The 22,288-nt window shown below is 38.6% G+C and overlaps 1 protein-coding gene across 1 annotated transcript; it reads left to right on the plus strand.

Moving 5' to 3' along the window:
- The first annotated feature begins 407 nt into the window (after window positions 1-407).
- On the plus strand, window positions 408-20,817 carry LOC142348081 (uncharacterized). The gene is made up of 5 exons (XM_075399246.1): window positions 408-534; window positions 4,198-4,357; window positions 4,630-4,778; window positions 8,721-8,858; window positions 20,570-20,817. Exons 1-5 carry the CDS (start codon window positions 498-500, stop codon window positions 20,815-20,817), a joined length of 732 nt encoding a protein of 243 aa, XP_075255361.1. The 5' UTR covers window positions 408-497.
- Window positions 20,818-22,288: the final 1,471 nt, after the last annotated feature.

The raw sequence follows: 22,288 nt of genomic DNA on the forward strand, positions 1-22,288 counted from the left end.
TTGTTATAAACAAGCATAAAATCCGGAATCTATAAATTTGCCAATTTATACCTGACAACGGCCTGTTGTGGGTAGAAACAGAGCTCTGGTTAAAATCAGTTAATCAGAAGGCTATTTTGCAAAATAGCGTTTAGGCTATCTTCCAAAAAGGCCAGTTGCACAGTTAAAGAAAAAAAACCAACGAAACTCTTGTGAAAATTTAAATTTGTTTCGAACCGGTTTATTTTTGTTTCCAAGTAAATTTTAACGACTAGCGGCAAATGACCTGGCCCAATAAGAGACAACTGATTGTAGTTCGTTGTTTAAAAATCGACTTTAAGCTTGCGGTACTTTTTATAGATAAGTATTCTTAGCATTTGAAAACCAAACAATCCTTGTTTACTTTTTGTTGTTTAATGAATTGATGATTCACATTTGACCTTCGGGTAAATAAACAGCTAGCGCAAGGTCACAAAATCGACTCAATCATTTTCATACCTTGATGGGAAATAGTGGGAATGTTTCTGACAGCATTTTTCTCTGTGGTATTAATTGGTAAGTGATATTTTTAAATCTGAAGATATTTTGCGTCTATTGCTCATTCATTCATACATTCATTCATTTTGAATTTTCGATCAATTGCTTATCAGAAAGCATAAAAATATCTTAACGTCTTCAGCTCACAAAAAACTCAATTGGTAGCAACACACATTAGATGCGTCTTGGTTCGCTATATAATACTTAAAACGAATAGATTCGTGTATGTTCCTAATTTTTTGAAAGATATATCCAGGACCGCTTTTTTTCGCTTTTTTTTACAATTCGCCCAGTCTGTGACTTATGCTGATCTGCTTATTAACAGAATGTTTTTCTGTCTGATCATAGGAAACAAACATTTGCTTTTGAAAGACTACCCCAGACATTTGAGAATTTTTATCGTGTAAGATCTTACAAATTTCTTACAAATTGCGTTATAAGTACTTATAAGATTATGCGTCGCCTGACTAAGACTTTGTGAGACAATTTATCAGGTCTTACACGTTCAAAACTTTTTATCAGGTCTGATAAGATCTTGCACGATAAAAGTTCAATTTTGTCAGATCTTAGAAGAAAAAAAATTCTGCCTTATAAGATATTACACTATAAAAATTCTGCCTGACAAAATTGTTTATCGTGTAAGATCTAATAAGAATCTTATAAGATCTTGTAAGATAAACATTCGGAAAACTATGACTCATCTTTTTGATAAGATTTTTATCAGATCTTATAAAATAAAAATCCTTTAACTATGGCATGTTCTTCATGTTGAAGACAATTCAGAGTTGCTTTCAAGCAGTAGCCAAGAAGCTACAGCTTGCAACACTTAAGTGTCAGAGCAACAAAAAGAAAATTATCTTATATATTTTTTGAGACTTATAAGATACTGTGTAAAAAGTTTTTCGAGTGTTAGGGGATTTTCTGAGGCGGTGATTATCCAACTAGTCTGAGTATTTTTCTTCACAGACCAAAACTATATTGGACTGCTAAGTTTAGCCTTAGTACCTAGTTAACACTCAGAATAAAATCGCCGCTAAAATAGAACCAGCGAACAGTTTTTTGTTTCAGAATTGGTTAGTTGACCGATTATTTTTTTACTTTCATAGGACCTTGACTACGTTATACGGTTAGTTTTAAATCATTAACACATATCTTATCAGATCTTACACGATAAAGTTTCTACCCCACGTGAACTTTTATCGTGTAGGATCTGATAAGATACTTATTAGTTCTGATAAAAAGATAATAATTCTGCAAAAATTGAATTATTATCTTATAAAATCTGATAAGTATCTTATCAGATCTTACACGATTAAATTTCACGAAGGGAAGAATTTTTATGGTGTAAGACCAGATAAGATCTTACACGATAAAGATTTTTGATCAGCATCTTATCATATCTTACACGATAAAAATTCCAGAATCACTGGGGAAATTTCAGAGTCTGATTTTCTGTTCTGATTTTGTCTGCTTAGGGTAAAAAGTGACATGATCATAATATGGCTAGAATGAAAACGCAGACTTGAAAAACTTTGATTCACTACTGATTTACACTGAACGTGGACTCGGGGTGACAAAACATACTACGAAAGGAATCTATTGGTGCGCATGTGATTAATCCGATGGTTAGGTCGGACGTTTTTGTCCGCAAATATTTTTCTGCTTTCCTTGTCAATAATTCAATAAAAAAGTTTTTCCGCAACTTTTTTTATATTCAAATGGCTCTGAATGTACAAAAAGCTCATCTCATGAGAAGTCCTTCACACAACCAAATGTATAACATCCGCAGTGATTCTGGATTTTTTATCGTTTAAGATCTGATCAGACGCTGATCACAAATCTTTATCGTGTAAGATCTTATCTGGACTTTCATGATAAAAATTCTGCCCTCTAAGAACTTTAATCTTGTAAGATCTGATAAGTTACTTATCAGATCTTAAAAGATAATAATTCAATTTCGCAGATTTGGTATCTCATAAGAACTGATAAGACATGTTTTAATGAGTTCAAATTAACCGTATAACGTATTCAAGTTCCTATGAAAGTAAAAAATAATCGGTCAACTAACCACTTCTGAAACAAAAAAAACTGTTTGCTGATTTTATTTTGGCGGCAGTTTCATTCTGAGTGTTAACTAGGTACTAAGGCTAAACTTAGCAGTTCAATATAATTTTGGTCTTTGAAGAAAACTTTTCAGCTTAATTTGATAATCACTGCCTAAGAAGCCCCTAACACCCGAATAACTTTTTTCAGAATATCTAATAAGTCTTAAAAGACAAAAAAAGATAATTTTCTCTTGGTTGCCCTGACACTTAAATGTTGCAAGCTGTAATTTTTTGGCTACTGCTCGAAAGCAACTTTGAATTGTCTTCAATATGAAGAACATACCAAAATTAAAAATTTTTTATCCTATAAGATCTGATATAAATATTACCAAAAAGAGGTGTCATAGCTTTCCAATGGTTTATCTTGAAAACATTTTTTAAGATTCTTTTAAGATCTTACACGATAAACATTTTTGGTCAGGCGAAATTTTTATCTTGTAAAATCTTATAAGGCAGAATTTTTATTTTGTAAGATCTGACAAAAGTGAATTTTTATCGTGTAGGATCTTATCAAACCTGATGAAAAATTTTTATCGTGTAAGACCTGATAAATTGTCGTATAAAATTTTAGTCAGACGACGCATAATCTCATAAGTACTTATAAGACAATTTTGCAATAGATTTGTAAGATCTTACATGATACAAATTCTCAAATGTCTGGGGATATATGTCTGGAACCAATATATCAGAGTCTTGCATGCTAAGTATAAAGGTGTGCAGAAAATTTTGCAAAACTATACCATTTTTGTCAATATATTAATCTTTCAAGATGACTGAAGTTTTAAAAACAAAATGGAAAGAAAACAAAAAAAATGTAATAAAACTTTGCAAAGAACAGTTTATGACTGACACTTGCGACCTCTAAATTATTTTCAAAGTTGTTTCAGACCTTAAAAGTAGTTGAAAAAGGTAAAGTTGAACCATTAAAGAATCAACTCATAAGATTGATTAAGCCCTTAAGTTTGATCAGGAAGCCTGATTATCGTCTGATTAATTACTTTTGAATGAGAAGCAATTTTTGTAAACGTATGTGTCTTTTTATGCAAATTTTTTGCGCTTTTCTTCTAGACTGTTTTGCGCATTTCTTCTAGAATAATCGTTGACTTCTCAAGTCACTTTTTCAGTCACTTCTTCTTGATTTTTGAGTGATTTCAATTGCTCTCATTCCGAAATAAAAATTGTTCAAAGAAAACTGATTGTTAGAGGTACGATGCAAACGCCCCTGATAGCGGATCCGAATGGTTAATCCCTCTATCGAGGTAACATAATCGACCTCAGGAGGTCGGGGTTCGAATGCGACCTTCGCCTGCAGTTTTTGCGCCCACAAAGAAAAATGTATTCGGGTCCTGCCCCTGAATTAAATTGCACCACATGTCATTCGAGAGCATTTTTCCGCAGTTAGTGGGTTTATGTTTATCATTAACGCGAACCTCGATTTGCGAACTGAGCATTTTTTGAGGCACGCTTTATTTTACAAAAAATCATTGAATTAGCACAGATAAAAATTATTGTAAAAAACATCACAAAAATTTGGGATGATATTTGGGCACATATTTTTCCCCTTAAATCATTTCAGGTTCGCTAATCCAAAGAAGTCATGAGACGGTCGCAAATACTCCGACCGATGTCAACCCACCCAGCAACTCTTCCCGGAAAGCAGAATGGCAAACTTTGTACTTTGTTTTGCCCAATGAATTCAGCGCCGTCGAGTTAGCCCGGGAATGCGCTCAATACAGGTTTGTTCTATCTCCCATCTAAAGCCTAACTCACCACACACTATACCAATGACGCGTTAAAAGTAGCGGGCGCCAGTTTTCCTGCTTTTCCATGGACTTGTGACAATTGAAATTACTTAAATTCGTATTTCATCTATATTTTTCAGTTCTTTGATAAAGGTTACCGGGAAACGTGGTACTGGGAACTCATAAATCATCTGGAATTTTAGGTAAATCTATGCAAAAAATGACTCAACTTGTCCTGTTCGTTTCTATTTCGTCTCCTGTTTCAGTCGCCGATATTGTTTCATGGGAAGGTTGATAACAAAAAAGCAGACAGAGAGAGAACCCGAGGACCTTGACATGTTCAACTTCGTCAGATCTCTCTTCAAGGTGTACAAAGACATCAACTGGTTCTCTTTTTCCAACCAGAGACCTCAAGGTAAAGTTACAAGATTAGAACTTGCAACAAAGCTGTTTCTCAAAATATTAAATAAATCGGATTTGCAATTCCTGCACTGATCTTTTCCGTTTGTGCCCCCCCCCCCCTCCAGCTTAGTGGGCGCATATTATTTGCACCCCCCGACGCACCTGCCATATTTATTGATTTACTGTGTAATGACACGTGCTCTGTAACTGGGGGGCGCATATCTGGGGAGGGGGGGGGGGTTGCACAAACGGAAAAGATCCTCCTACCCATCAAATGCAGAATGTTTGTATAAGTATGTGTTAACTAAACCCGTGTTCAAATTACCCCCCCCCCCCCCCTCATGATTACCCCCCAAACTGATGTTATAGTAGGAGCGTAATTGTCTTTGGGGGTAAAAACATGTAAGATATGGGAGGTAGTTTTGGTAATGTGGAATAAGGGGGGATATTCTATTGAATCTCTAAATTCAACGAATTCAAGGCAACATTATCCAAGAAGACTGCGGTGAACTTGCCGAACTGTCAACGCTGTTTATTGCTTATCTTAAATAATTTTGACAAAATCCTCGGTAGTGTTACCTCTTCAAGCGCGCAATACTAACACTCACTCCCACGAAGTTTCATTAAATCTAATCGTTAGATTCATTTGCAACTATTTAAAGAGATTTGATCAATTCCGTTTGTGTCCTCATCTTAGTGGGTGCTTATTATTTGTAGCCCCCGACGCACGTGCCATAATTTTACATAACGATTTACAATGTAATGGCACATGCTCCTAAACTGCGGGGTGTGTAACGTAATGGGGGGGGGGGACAAACGCAAAAAGATGCAATAATTCGTAGCATGATAGTGGGTCGCCTAACTGTAATCAGAAGATAAATGAGTTGAAAGAATTTTCTAAGAAATAACGATCTTAGAATACTGATTTGAAACCAACAAGGATGCAAGTTTTTCAAAGAAATAAATTTGGTTTTTATCATAGGAATGGATGTGTCTTGGGACCTATTTTAATTCAATTTAAATTGAAAATTTTTATGAAATTATGTTATGCGAAAAGCGCCGCTGATCCTCACATATTTATAGGGATCTTTTCCGTTTGTGCCCCCAGTACGTTATGCGTCCCCCACGTGCCATTACATAGTAAATTGTTATGTAAAAAATATGGCACGTGCGTCTGGGGGGTGCAAACAATATGCACACACAATGCTGGGGGGGCACAAACGGAACAGATACCAATAAATTGAGCGGTTCTATTCTGTTTCCCCCAGCCGTGTTTTTCACGCCCCAAGTTACAATTTATATGTTGTTATATAGCAGGTTACTATGTAACGAGTTAGCACGTGCGCCTGGGGCGTATAATGTATAAGTCCAATAAACTGTGGGGGGGGGGGGGGGTTGGGTGGGTAAAACAGAATAGATCCGATTGAGTCATAAAAAAGAAACTACATTGTTAGCCAAAAATGTGCTCAATTTCACGTGTGTTCTGAACCCTGACCAATATTTATTAGAATGATTAGTTAAATAAAACACTCACTTGCACATTCTAAAATACCGAAAGTCTGCAGTGCCAGAAGTCAAAAAGCCAGAAGTTACTACTCAGCCAGAAGTTGAATTTCTTTGACTTTGTCATTTTAAAACGTGCGCGTTTCGTGTTTTAAGTAATGGTTAAGTGACTCTGCTTGAAATCACTGAGAAATTCTGGCTTTTATCGAGAACCGCGAAGCGGTTTGAGATATTAAGTCAAAATTTCGAAGTGACTTCTGCAGTGTCACTTAACCATGCTTAAAACACGAAACAAACACGTTTTAAAATGACAAAGTCAACGAAATTCAACTTCTGGCTATGTATTAACTTATGGCATTTTGACTTCTGGCACTGCAGATTTCGGCATTTGAAAATGTGCAAGTGAGTGTTTTATTTAACTAATCTTTCTAATAAATATTAGCCAGGGTTCAGAACACACGTGAAATTGAGCACATTTTTGGCTAACAATGTAGTTTCCTTTTTATGACTCAATCGGATCTATTCTGTTTTACCCACCCAACCCCCCCCCCACAGTTTATTGGACTTATACATTTTACGCCCCAGGCGCACGTGCTAATTCTTTACATAGTAACCTGCTATATAACAACATATAATTTGTAACTTGGGGCGTGAAAAACACGGGCGGGGGAAACAGAATAGAACCGCTCAATTTATTGGGATCTGTTCCGTTTGTGCCCCCCAGCATTGTGTGTGCATATTTTTTGCACCTCCAGACGCACCTGCTATATTTTTACATAACAATTTACTATGTAATGACACGTGGGGGACGCATAACGTACTGGGGGCACAAACGGAAAATATCCCTATAAACAAGTGAGGATCAGCGGCGCTTTTCGCATAATATAATTTCATAAAAATTTTCAATTTAAATTGAATTAAAATAGGTCCCAAGACACATCCATTCCTATGATAAAAACCAAATTTATTTCTTTGAAAAACTTGCATCCTTGTTGGTTTCAAATCAGTATTCTAAGATCGTTATTTCTTAGAAAATTCTTTCAACTCATTTATTTTCTGATTACAGTTAGGCGACCCACTATCATGCTAAGAATTATTGCATCTTTTTGCGTTTGTCCCCCCCCATTACGTTACACACCCCGCAGTTTAGGAGCATGTGCCATTACATAGTAAATCGTTATGAAAAATTATGGCACGTGCGTCGGGGGCTACAAATAATAAGCACCCACTAAGATGAGGACACAAACGGAATTGATCAAATCTCTTTAAATAGTTGCAAATGAATCTAACGATTAGATTCAATGAAACTTCGTGGGAGTGAGTGTTAGTATTGCGCGCTTGAAGAGGTAACACTACCGAGGATTTTGTCAAAATTATTTAAGATAAGCAATAAACAGCGTTGACAGTTCGGCAAGTTCACTGCAGTCTTCTTGGATAATGTTGCCTTGAATTCGTTGAATTTAGAGATTCAATAGAATATTCAAATTTGAACAAGGAGGTTCCGTAATGTGCGTTCGAACATAATGCTGCGATCAAACTCATCTACCTTCTTAACTTAATTGGCTACCAAATGAGGAAGAGATAGAAAACTTTCAAAACCATACAAATCGTTCAACAAACCACTAATGGAATGAAATAATGCCACTTTAGTTATGCTATGAGAGAGGCAATTACGATGATTGTTTATCACTTAATCACCTCAGAGCTTGAAAAACATATATTGCAAGGCCAAACTTTACGAGCTTGGTCAGTTAATTCGTGATAATATTTTTTATATGACTATTACGCAGAATTAACTTTCCTGTCATTCGAATTTTTTTCGTTTGCGACCCAACCTCCCTCCCCCACCTTAGTGCGTGAATATTGTTTGCACCAACGCCCCGACGCACGTGCGATATTTTTTTATAATGAGTTACTATTTAATGATACGTGCTCTTTAACTTTGGGGTACCAATTGTACTGGGGGACATAAACATAAAAGATCTCTTTATTCTTAACCTTCAGACAGAATCAGAGCTGATTCATAGCAATTTCAGAGCAACGTCAGTTCATTTTTTCCGTACTATGATGAGGACTACAGATATGAAATAGTGAGTAAGTCTATTCCGAATCTCTGAATCAGATGAAATTCAGAATGGACGTTCTCTAAAATTGGTTGAAATTCTCTGAATAAGAAGGAAACTCAGTGACAAACATTTTGATACCCTAAAAGGGATCTATTCTGTTTTGCCCCCTCCCTCCCCCCCCCCTCCCGGTTTAGTGAGCATAAGTCTTTTATGACCCCCAGGCGCACGTGCTATTTTCTTACGTAGTAACGCGCTATATAATAACATATAATTTGTGACTGGGGGTCATAAAAAACACTGGGGGGGGGGGGCGTAACAGAATAGATCCCCTAAAAGTTATTAAACAAATTAGTTAAACAATTAATAACTCAACTTTATCTATTTAGAGCGTGGAACTTGTTGTCATAACCAGTTTGCAGTTTATCGTTACTTCGGACAGTCAAATGGTCTATCTCCGGATGAATATTTGGATTCAGTGATGGATTTCTCTCCCGAGGGAAAGAACCTTAACTTCATCAAGGCCAGTTTCTATCAAAACAAACAAATTAATTGACCATACTCACCTTTGGTTAAACAGCACTTAAGTTTAAACAGTGATATGGGTGTAGAAAATGCATACAGTCTATTATACAAACAGAAAAGGATGAACAATTTGGATCTGTTTTTGCCCCCCCCCCCCCCCCCCGAGAAAAATATTCTGTTTCGGCTCCCAAGCTTGGGCATATATCTTTACGTCCCCACTTTCACGTGCTATTTTGCGGCAAAACAAAATCATCAAAAAATATTAGCTTTAGATGGCATGAATGGGGAAAATTTCATTTATTCAACTATAATAACAAATTTTGGGTCTTTCCCATTATAGCCCCCCCCCCCATGAAAATATAGCCCCCCCATGAAAATATAGCCCCCCATTATGGTATATTTACCATGATTGGGGGGGGGGGGCTATAGGTTATCTGACCACTAAGCTGGGGGGGGGGAGCTATAATGGGAAAGACCCCAAATTTTTCCAAAAGAACATTTCACAATATTTTACATCACGTCATTGTATCAATTTCAAAATTTTAATACAAGAAACCTTTTGTTCATAATTAGTCAAATTCATTTCGTTTCAATGAGATTGTGAAAAAAAAATATTGACTGAATACCTTGTCTGGAAGATGATTTTTCTGAAAATGGAAGGAGGGATCATAAATTTTTTTTTGTTTCCTTCAACCACACCAACAAAATTTATAGCCCAATTTAGGGAATAATTCAAACTTGGTTTCACTTGGTCCTGACAATTCAAAAAAAAACTGATGTTTCAGTTTCAAAACTGAATCCAGATTTTTTCTTAATTCAACCAAATTGGAGGAGCACTAGTTGTTTCTTTTCCATTTGGTTGCAAAAAACTGTTTTTTTTTTCTAGTAAATTTTGTCGTCGTTAAATAGCTTTGATGCAACAAAAATGCCCTGTTTTCCGACAGGGTAATATACATTTGTTTGTAATTCACATTTTAAATTTCTATTATCTAATTTTTATTTTAACTTTCATAAATCCATGTAATCGAGCTAAGGATACTTTTTATTAGTGATTTATTATCCTTTGATTCTCACAAAAAATTTTTCTGCATTACGACATAATTCTATTGTTATGTACAAGTTAAAATTTTTATTGTTCAAGTGAATTTTATTTGGTTAAGTGTACGTCTACATCAATATAAAACAGTTCTCTCAAGTTAAATAATTATCATAGAATTTTTTCAAAACAAGTTTCAATGTTTTTTTTACTTCGTCGATGCGTGACTGGATGTAAAGTTTAAACAAAATAAATTGTTGTTCCTGTATCTGCTACTGGTCTTGTTACGTAGTAAATGAAAGAATATTAACCAATCAGAATTGAGTATTTAGATTTGAATTTAAATGCGTGTAAAACGTTCTAATATACATAGAAAGTTCCGAAAAAGTTCATTTAACCTAATTTTAAGTAAATATAACCACTATATGTATCGATTAAGCTGGTTTTCGGCTTAATATTTTTAGGTTTTCTAGATAATTGCCGATTGAATACGAACTGATTTTGACGTCAATGACATCAGACAAAAAACCTGTTAAATGAACAACAAAAAATCTTGCCGTCTAATTCCACTTGCTGGCTTCATCGTTGCTTACACGTTGCTATCATTGATAATGCTTACACGTTGTTGACATAAATATGAATAAATTGAATTGACTGACGTTCGAAAGAGTGTTGTTTTGCACCTTTTACATTGTGCCGCTCCGGTTTGTGAACCGTTTTAGTCTAGTTGTTGTGATGAACTTCCGCTTCCGACTGAACCATTACTCCTTTTCTACTGCCTCCTGCCCCGTTTTACCTCCATTGGCACCAGCGTCAGGTCCGGTTACACCCCGATCAATGACAGCAGTGGAAACCGAGCTACAGGAGTGGAAACCCAGCTTCAGGTGGGTGCTAGTGGGTCGTCAGGAGGGCTACTTCGGAGAAATTAAACACGTATCGGACAGCAAACAATTGCATATCGGATAGCAAACGAACAAACTGCAAAATCAAAGAATTGAATTGAAGGATGTGGACACAAGAGACAGTGCGGTGCGGCTAAGAGACATTGCAGTGGTTCTGTGTCTTAGTAGATCTCAAACAAAAGGCGACAAATATCAATTGAATCTGTGAGATCAATCCTGTTTAAAACTTCTATCCGATGGGGTTTTCCATTTCTCGTAGTAAGTTTCCTTGTTTAATGTAAAATTAACACCTTTAGATGGCAAGAAATCCAACCCGTTTATTCAATCCAAACAAATGTTTGAATAAAAGTGATGGTAATTGGCGACCATTAACGCCCCACAAACATAATTTTTGACACGAAAAAACATCGATTTTGAAAATTTTTGGTAGATTTACCAAAAATCCGAGAAAATTAATATAGTCGGTTCGTATATCAAAAATAACCTCTGATAAAGAGAAAATTGATAGAAAATTATGCTAATTTGTCCAATTTTGAAAGTTTTTGGTCAATTTTGATGCAAATCAAAAAACATAGAATATCAATATAGAATATTGAAAAACCGTACTTTCAGGCATAAAACCGTCCAATTTACTGGATTACCATTCCGTATTCAAAAAATTGCAGAAATATTGACCAAAAATAGAAAAAATTGAACAAAAGCATAAAATTTTGACAAATATGTCAAAAAAAAAATCAATTTTCCAGCAAGAAGGTTCGTAAACACAAAAAAGTTGTGAAAATTTTCACAACCTCCGGCCTACAAAAAAAAATATATCGAAATCCCATAATTTTTCTCGTCGATCGTTTATGAACCGTTTTGCCCGCGTCCTTTTCGTCCGCTCCCTTTTTAGTATTCCGTGTTACGATTTTTTTTCTCAATAACGTCGCTCTCCCAAAATTTCGCTTTTCGTTTTCTTCCGCTTCTCTTCCAGATTTCACTGTAGTATATCATATGTGAGGAAGTATGTTGTTGTTTTTGCTGTAGTATGTTGAGTATGCTAGTATGCTGGTTTGTTGTTTAGGTCTTATAGCTTTCTAGGGTGTGATTTAAGTTTATTCTCGAGTTACGGCTGGATTGTTCTTTGACTTTTCAACTTTACTAATTTACTAGCCCTCCTGTTGTAGTGTTTTGATTTTGCTGCTCTATGTTTGTGTGTACCTGTATGATTGCTATTTGGTTTGGTCTTATAACCTTCTAGGGTGTGACTTAAGTTTATTCTCGAGTTACGGCTAGTAAATTTCTCGAACTTTTCATCATTTTAGTGTACTACTGCATTGCCGTAAAATAGTTTGTCGTTGAATTTGTCGTTATAGACCCATTATGAACTATATTAGATTGTATCTCAGTAGCTTCTCTCCTTCTTCCTAGGGTGTGACTTAAGTTTGTTCTGGAGTTACGGCTAGGTTGTTTGCTTGAGTTTTTGCTGTGGTCTGCTAACATAGTTCTTTCCGAACCCATTTCCCGCCAGTTCTTTCCCACCGTCCCGTTTCGTTCGTTTTCCCGCACGTCCCGTTTCCATTCTGTCGCGCATTGCTCGCTCGACTTCTCGTCTGTCCCGTTTCCGTCGCGTTGCGCGTTGCACGCTCGACTTTCCGTCCGTAACGTCTCCGTTTCGTCGCGCGTTGCTCGCTCGACTTCCCGTGTGTCCTTTGCCTCCCTCCGCGTTGAGCGCATAGCGTTCAGCGCTCCACTTCTGTTTTTGTCGGGAACAGTGTGCTCGACGACCTTCTTTGCTCTTTAGGTGGTTTGTTTTACAGACTGTCTACAGTGTGCTGTGTTTGGTGTCTTTTGCGTTGGGTTCGTTTTGCGTGTATTAGGTTTGTTTGGAGTGTGCATATAAAATATAACCGTGTGCAGTGGTAGGATTGCTGGTCTTTGGAAATAATAACATCATGATGTCTAATAGTCTTGATCAAAAAGTCAAAAAATTGTACGCTGCCAGGTCAAAGCGTGAGGCTGAATTGCTTGCTATACATGAAGATATCCTTCATTGTATAAATAGTCAAAGTAGGCGAGTGAAAGTTGAACGCCTAGTAACAAAGTGCAACGCAGCAGTTATGACCATTGTAGACAAAAATGAGGACCTGATTGCATTTGCTGGAAAAACGGAGGATCCAAGTGCACTTGTTCCTTCACTAGAGTCATACTTAGAGGCAATGACAACCAAGAACGACAAGATCCTCACTTCAGCACGAAACTGCATCAACTCTGCTGATGATAAAGTGAGTGAGTTTCAGGAACCGAGGGCTTCCATTCGTTTTAGACTTCCCTCAATTATGACATCGTCAAAAACATCTAGTCAGCGTAAACATGGTTACGTAATTGCTAAGATGAAGCGTGAAGAAATTGAAAAACAGAATGAGGCAGCCATTCGCCTTGCTAAACAGAAAAAGCAAATGGAATTGGATGAACTGGAGGAAAACAACAGGAAACGGTTGGCAGAGGCAAGTCTGCAAGAATTTGAATTGCTGGATGCCGTTTCTAACGGTAGCCAATCTGAAACAACTGCAAGTGCTAGGAGCTCAATGAGAAGTAAAAAGACTGTCCAAGACTGGATCAACACCTCACTTGCTTTAAGTTTTCACAATGAGGAGAAAACTAGCGAACAACAGGTTATGATTGACTCTCCAGAATGTCCTAGCCACAACAACGGCAAAACAGTGGAAGATCAGAACACTGAAATTTCAAGGCATTCCATTCCAAAAAATTGTCGAGGCAATTACATTTTAAGCAATGAGACCTTGCAGCAATTCAACCACTATTATACTCCACCTGAAAATTTTTTGGCTGCTGCTAACACACAGGCGTTGTACTAGGCGCAACTAAAGGCGCAAATGAATCAAACAGGCCAGCAAGGCACGGCGCTTACAAGCATAACTAACCAAGGAACCGCGGATAGTCAGCCGCCTTCTGTACACGCCCCAGGGGCTTCTTCACCACCCATTCAACAGCCCATTCCACCAGAGACGTTCGCACCACAAGAAAGTCAAAATAATGCTTCCGAGTTTTTTCCACACGCAAAATTCAGGGGACCTGAAACATCAAGTCTGCCGAAGAATAATTCGGCCCAGCAAATATGCTCCCGACAATAAATTAATTGTGTCTCCCGAGCACCAAACGCCACTCTTCCTCCTTTCCCGACAACAAATCATCCAGCTCCCGTAATAAACGTTTCCTTGCACCCAAGCGCCCCAACAAGTCCAAACGATCAACAACACAACACCGAACCCGCTCATACTAAAGACCTTCCCATTCCGAACCCAGTCTTCGCACCTAATCTCACTGCTCCCATCCCACGCGCCCTTTTGATTAACCAGTCTCTCGTCAACAACAATTTTCAGAATAGTAATAACCGAGTACACAAAGTTGTACGTTCTGTTGCTCCTCCTTTCCCAAATATGCCCAATATCCCTCTCGGCCAAAGTTTTGTGCCAAATATGAGTCATTGGCGTTTTCCGCAGCACAGACCGTCATTAGTCAACCAAGACATTACTACCGTAAATAATGTTGCTCCAAATGTACAGGCACACATCGCACCATCAATTACTAATTTTCCACAACAAATATATTCGAATTCAACCCTTTTGATTGATATGCAATCACCATCCGGCACACATCAGGAAAACCCGATTGCAACTACAAGTAACATTAAACCTGGTCTGGCCACTCCGGTTTTTCAGCCAACATACCCTTAAGTTGGGCCCACTCCGTTGAGTTGGAGTGGTCCGCAGGTGTCTGCACCTGCCTCTCCGATACCGGACAATGCGTCATTGATTAGGGAATTAGCTGATGCAATAACCAGCAAGAAAAATGACCCCTTGCCAGAATGGAAACTTGCTCAGTATAATGGCGATCCATTACAATGGCACGAGTGGTATGGTCAATTCAAAAGCGCGATTGACTCGCAATCGCTAACTGATGACGTTAAATTGACATACCTCAAAACCCTCGTCACCGGTAAAGCAAAGATTGCAATCACCGAGTTTGCTTACTGTGGTTTAATGTACAAAAATGCACTAAGGACGTTGGAACGTAAATTTGGCCAGCCATAGGCAGTCGTAAGTGCACACTTGGATAAACTAAGCAATTTTCCGCCTCTTAAAATGCACAATAGTGATAACATCATCAACTATTCTGCAGCCATATCCAGCCTTGTTGGGGTTTTCAAGTCACTATCATATGATGCTGACTTCCCTACTTAACCAAGCGGTACAGAAGTTACCACCAAACATGAAAGAGTCATGGTCGCTCTTTACGGTTAAAAAGCACTGGGTTAAGCCTACCCTCCTTGACTTTAACGATTGGCTTAAAGAAAAGGCAGAGGCCCATGATCTTATGAAACAAAGCACAACCAAGGCAACACCTGAAGATAACAGCACTTCAGTAACCAAGACCAAAACAGCCTCAAAAGTGTTTGCATCAAATTCACAACAAAGGGAAACAAAGAAGCAATTGCCATCTTCTTCCACAAACACTTACTCTCGGTGCATTGTATGCAAAGGTAACCACCGGCTATGGGAGTGTCGAGTTTTCAAGGAAAAGGCTCCATCCCAGAGAGCTAAGTTGGTGACGGATAACAAACTTTGCTTTTCGTGCTTAAGGGACAAGCAAACGTTCCGCCAGTGCCCTCAGCCAAGAAAGTGCCAAGCAGAGGGGTGTAATAGTTCGTACAACTCACTGTTGCATGGAGCAGATAGGGTTTTCCCAACAAAACAGTCAACAAATCCCAATAATATCCAGTGTTCTGGCAGCACAGGTCAAAGTAAAGCAACTACTAGTCAACAGCCGTCTAATAAGACCACAACAATGTCATCTGTTACTGATGTTAAGGGGCTTCTTCAGGTTAGGGAATTGCAGTTGATCAATTCGTCCGGTTTAGATACCAAGACTTTAGTATTGTTTGATACCGCCTGCAGTAACTCTTGGGTGGCCGATAGTCTCGCTGATAGACTCGGTTTGCACGGTAAAGCACCAAATCTAACTGTCAAGGGTATTAATACCGAAGAAGTAGTTGACACTAGGATTGTTGAAGTTACTGTGAAACCAAGAGAAAATCAAGATTTCGAACCATTTACCATCAATCCTTTCGTTAAAGAGAGTCTGAACGTCAGCTCTGATATAATTAATGTACAGGCCCTGCAAGAGACTTACCCACACTTAGCAGTCCTTGATCCTGTGACATATTCCTATAAAGACATTGAGATGATACTCGGTCAAGATGTCTATCATGCCATCCGCCCGTTAGAATACTTCTCTGCCGATGAGAAGCGTTCACCCGTTGCCGTACGCTTACCCATATGCTGGGTCTTAAGCGGTCCGTTGCCATCAAGTTCGTGTTTAACCTCAACGTGCTTTAAAGTGAATATCGAACATGACAAGGAGTTAGCAAGTCAAGTAAAGGCATGGTACGACATTGAATCATTCGGAGCGAATAAGCAGGTCGACCCACGATCTGCAGCAGACTCAAGGGCTCACAAAATTCTTGAGAGTACCACCATGCACAATGGCCTGAGATACGATGTCGGAATGCTATGGGCAGCAGATAACACCAAGCTCCCAAATAATTACTTCTCCTCCCTTGTGCAACTAAAATCTCTCGAAAAACGATTGGCCAAGGATGAAGACCTTAGAGAGAAGTATACTAGCACCATTAAGAAAGACCTAAATAAGGGGTATGTAATTGAGGTTCCGGACGCTCACAAGGTTGAGAAAAAGTCCGATAAAGAGTGGTACCTACCCCACCATCCGGTTTTAAACCCGAACAAACCGGGTAAGGTGCGTAGGGTGTTCAATGGAGCAGCAAAATTTCATGGCGCCTCACTGAATAAATCTTTGCTCACTGGCACTGATCTGCTGCAAAATCTTTTTTACGTACTTCTTCGCTTCCGAAAACATCCATATGCTGTCTCTGCCGACATCGAGGGATTGTTTCTGCAGGTTGGTGTATTACCATCAGATCAACCATCACTTCGCTTTCTGTGGCGGGAGGACCCCACAACTAACGTTGTAGTGTATCAATATACGCGCCACATATTCGGGGCTAAAGATTCGCCCACATGCGCCAACTATGTACTGCAACGCACTGCGAGAGACAATGCTAAGTTTTACCCCGAAGCTGCAAAAGCCGTCCTTGAAAACTTTTACATGGACGATTACCTTGACTCGGTGGAGTCTCCTGAGAACGCCATCAATAGATTGAAGGAATTGGTACATCTTCTCCATCTCGGTGGGTTCAAGCTTACAAAGTTTGTAAGCAATGTGCCAGATGTAGCTGATCGAATTGATGGTTCTCCTCAATCTACTGAGCCCAAGGTTATTGTTTCATGTCAGGAGGATTCATCGCATGTGCTAGGGTTAAAGTGGGATCACACTAATGACACTTTAGTTGTGAGGTCACAGGACAACAATGGGATGACGAGCTCCCACAGGACATGGTGCAAAGATTTTTGGTTTGGAGTGCGGATTTGCCAAAGCTTGAAAACATCAAAATTCTTCGAAGTTACTTTAGCGGAGCCTTTGATAATATAGAGTTGCATATCTTCGGTGACAGTTCTCAGGATATTTTTAGTGCCGTTGCATTTCTTCGAGCCCGAGGAACAGAGCTTGCGTTTGTTTTGGGGAAAACGCGCGTGGCGCCAATGAAGGTAATGACTGTCCCAAAACTGGAATTGCAAGCAGCTCTACTTGCCGCTCGGCTGAAGAACGAAATTATTCAGGCACTTACTGTAACTGTTAACCAAGTATTCATGTGGACAGACAGCACGACCGTTCTTCAGTGGATAAACTCTAATGAAAAGCAATCAATCTTTGTTGCAAACCACGTTTGTGAAATTTTGGAGTATACCAGCGTTGACCAATGGAACCACGTCGCAACTAAGGATAATCCAGCTGACGCTGGCACGCGTGGAATGTCCGCTGAGGTTTTGCAACTAAGCAGTTGGGTCAATGGTCCACATTTCTTAACTAACTCAAGGTTCCCTTTCGTGCCGAACAAAGACGTCATTAATAACATCAAACTTGACGTCAACCAAGCAGTCATTATAGAAGACACTGTTTCTCTCACTACATCTGTTAAAAACAGACAACTCCCGTTCCGTCGTTATTCCCATTTGATAAGTTTAGTTCTTATCAAAAGTTCTTGCGCATTGCCGCATACGATCTCCGGCTTTTGCCGAAACATGCCGACTACCGTAACCCCGATGGTAGCATTACCGACCCTACTGAGCTTGACGAAGCCGAGCGTCATCTACAGTATTTGGTGCTAGGAGAGTCCTTTGAAGCAGAAAATAGAGATCTTCTTGGCAATAAATTCGTTAAGCGGAGTAGCCGAATTGCTCCACATTCACCGTTTATTAGTCCAAATGGGCTAATCCGTTCCTCGGGCCGCATCCAGCGGTTAATTGAAGTTGCGTTTAACGTAAAGTACCCAATCATCTTAGATGCACGTCATCCGTTTGTAAAACTGTTCCTTGAACACACGCACGTAAAGCATTATCATCAAGGCGTTGAATACCTAAGATCAATTGTGCAGGAACACTATACAGTACTGAAGCTAAGATCATCCTTGCGTTCCATCAAAGCACACTGCCTGAGATGCCGCGAATTTCAAGCTGTAACTATGCAACCAATCATGTCTGACTTACCTAAGGAGAGACTTGCTTACCAGTCTCCTCCCTTCACGAACACTGGCGTTGACTACTTTGGGCCATTCTATGTTACTGTCCGCCGTACTACTGAGAAAAGGTGGGGCTTCCTCTTCACCTGTCTCACTACTCGCGCTGTCCATGTCGAGATAGTTACATCCATGGACACCAGTTCTTGTGTTATGGGAGTTGAGCGGTTTGTGTCCCGTAGGGGTACACCTGCCATGATCTGGTCGGACAATGGCACTAACTTTATTGGAGCGGAGAAAGAACTCCGAGAAAGTATTGAAAAGTGGAACGTTGTTAACATTGCAGCTGAGCTCGCTCACAAAAGCATAAAGTGGAGGTTCAATCCACCCAGCGCACCACATCAAGGGGGTATCTGGGAGAGGTTGGTACGCAGCTTCAAACGCGTGTTGTATAGTGTTCTTGGCACGCGTCGCCTCACGGATGAGGTACTGCATACTACCTTTTGTCTCGTGGAGAATGCTCTCAATTCGCGTCCCTTAACACCCGTAAGCGCCGATCCGTGCGATTTGAACGCTTTAGCGCCCAACCACTTTCTTTTAGGAGAATACTCTACCGGTATTCCGTCTGTTGTCGGCAATAATGAGCTTGACCATCGTAAACGCTACGCCCGTGCGCAGTCGTACGCTAGTGCGATCTGGTCCCGTTGGATCAGAGAGCACGTACCGACGCTGAACCGACGCTCTAAGTGGCAGACGCCTGCCGAGCAACACCTTAAGACCGTTGACTTGGTTTGGATAGTTGAGGAAACCAACCCTAGGGGTTACTACACAACCGCTCGGATTGTGGAACTCCGTTACGGCTCCGATAGCGTCGCGCGCTCCGCCGTTTTACTTACGTCGACCGGTTCACTCGTCCATCCGCTTATAAAACTTGTACCAGTTTTCCCAACATCTTCTTCCGGGCCGGAGGATGTTACGTAGGAAATGAAAAATTATTAACCAATCAGAATTGAGTATTTAGATTTGAATTTAAATGCGTGTAAAACGTTCTAATATACACAGAAAGTTCCGAAAAAGTTCATTTAACCTAATTTTAAGTAAATACAACCACTATATGTATCTATTAAGCTGTTTAACTATGTATCGATTAACTATGTATCGTTTTCGGCTTAATATTTTTAGGTTTTCTAGATAATTGCCGATTGAATACGAACTGATATTGACGTCAATGACATCAGACAAAAAACCTGTTTAATGAACAACAAAAAATCTTGCCGTCTAAGTTCCACTTGCTGGCTTCATCGTTGCTTACACGTTGCTATCATTGATAATGCTTACACGTTGTTGACATAAATATGAATAAATTGAATTGACTGACGTTCGAAAGAGTGTTGTTTTGCACCTTTTACAGGTTTAATTAGTTCACTTTTGTCTGTCGCGCTTTATTTGAGCTTCAATTACAAGCAAAACTTCGTTAGCTTTATTTCATTCATTTAAACGTTCCGTTGACCTTTCATTTTTTTGAAACTAAGAGTTGGTGATGACAGTCAACTATAAAAAACATTTAACAAAACAGAAACATTATTGTGATATATCGTTCTGATACCTTTTGTTTTGTTTTCCTTGACGCATTTCTGTTTCACTAAGTAAAAGGTTTGTTCTGTTTTTCTTAGTGTTTTAGAACGTTGACTTCTGTTTTCGAACATTGGAGTTTAACAGCAGCTTAGGTACTAATACATAGAAATTAGGAACTATTGGTAATATTCTAGGTGACAAGGTCATTGTGAGAAGTTTTCTTCCCACAACAATCTCTTCTCCTTATTAAAACTGCAGACAACCCCACCTACACCCCCACCTAGGCTAATAATTTCTTCGTTATTTCTTTTCTTTGATATTTCTTATTTTAGTTATGTTTGGTTAGTAATTATATTGCAAGACTCTTCGATTCCTTTCCGGTATTATACCGACTAATTTTCTTAAGCAAAATTTTCGCTTGACTGTTTTGACGTTTCGAGTGACTTTTATTGACTTTAGTTAACAAACACGATTAGTTACCGATACATCAGTACAGTCAGAAAATTTCTCTCATCAGAGCTAAATTGGTTTCCATATTTCAGGCAGTATTCGACAGACATTTCTGTGCGAACGTGATAACCATGCTCGGATTTGGGCCAGGACCCATGAAGAGAATTGGTGTCATTCACGATGCTATCTACCTCCTAAACCCAAATGACAGTGGTCTGGCTTTCTTTTTCCACCAGGATAAAATTCGGGAAACTGTTACGTTTGATTGGTTCAAAAAACACATAATTTGCCAGGAAAATAGGTGGATCTGTCAAAAATGGCCGCCTGCAAACTCAACTGTATGAAAACAATTCCCTATTTTTCCTATCTGTTGAATTCAAGGTTTTGCAGACTTATTTAAACTTTAGGAGCTGTTTCGTTTCTTCCTACGAACAAATATTTTGTGTTCATTACAATAAGTATTAGAAACTAAATTACACATTATAAAAGTAGCAAAGACGTGAACTCAAAGAGGACAATTTCGTTAAATCTAAACTTACCCGGGTCGAGACTGGATGGTTAACTTGTAAGAACTTGCAAGTCTCTTACAAGTTCTTATAAGTTTATGCATCACCATATAAGTTTAACTTACAAGTTCTTGTAGGTTTACTATTCCATCTTATAAGGCTCTTACAAGTTATCCCTGCTTCTTGCCTAATATCGGGGAAAAAATGAGAACCTTGAACATGATTTACACATATTTTTGCATCGACCTATATTTTGGCAAAAATAAAAGAAAACATCAGAAAAATATTAATCTAGAGCATCGAAAGATAAATCCTTCAATTTTCAATCTTCTTTTTTGAAAACTATTTCAACTTGATCTTCATTTCTTCAATTTTTTTTTATTCATTTCTTGATCTTCAAAGTTCTTGATTTTTTTATTTTTCTCAATGTTGTCGAAGTTAAAGAAGGTTTCTTTGAGAGTTCCTTTGGGTCCATGTTCGTCCTTGTAGGGTTCCTTAACAAATTTTTTTTGTATATATACACACACACACCACAATTACACATACACATACACACACAAACGCACATAACACACGCACACACACACGCAAGTTTTATGAATTTATAGTCGAATTTTTTCCGTATGTACCCCCGCACGTTATTCGCCCCCAGTTACAAAGCACGTGCCAGTCCACAATAAATCATTAAGTAAAAATATGGCACGTGCGTCTGGGATGCAAATAATATGCACTCACTAAGCTGGGGGCACAAACGGAAAAGATCCAAATAGTCATGTCTTCTTGATGTTTTTATAACACGAATCAATGACTTTATAAGATTTGAAAATGTAAATACAAAAAATCACTATATCTAACTTTATGGTGAAGTTTGGAAGAAAATTACAAAATAACCATCAGATTTGTGAGTTCTTACAAGTTAGAGATCTGACTTGTAAGTTCTTACAAGTTAACCATCCTTCGTAAGAAGCTTGCAAGTTCTTCTAAGTTAGCCATTCTATCTCGACCCGGGTAGCTTTAATATTAACCCACTCCATCTGTAATTTTTTTTTGCCGTTTGTGAAATAATTTTTCAGCCTATAATCCCACGAAGCGAGATTTTTTTAAACAAAAAATTACGCATGAGGAGATGGTTCTTTATGGTTGCTTCGAACCCGTGAAGTGCAAAAATCCGGTGCTTTTGCGATGATTAAATAATGTTTGCGATCATTTTGTAATTTTTGAAGACGTATTTCAGCATTGCGTTTACTTTTGTCAATTTTTTTGTCAACAGTTTTAGAATTTTGTAAATTTCAAATTTGTGGATTAAGCC

Source organism: Convolutriloba macropyga, chromosome 10 (assembly GCF_964194025.1).
Source record: "Convolutriloba macropyga chromosome 10, txConMacr16.3, whole genome shotgun sequence".
Taxonomy (NCBI): Eukaryota; Metazoa; Xenacoelomorpha; order Acoela; family Convolutidae; genus Convolutriloba; species Convolutriloba macropyga.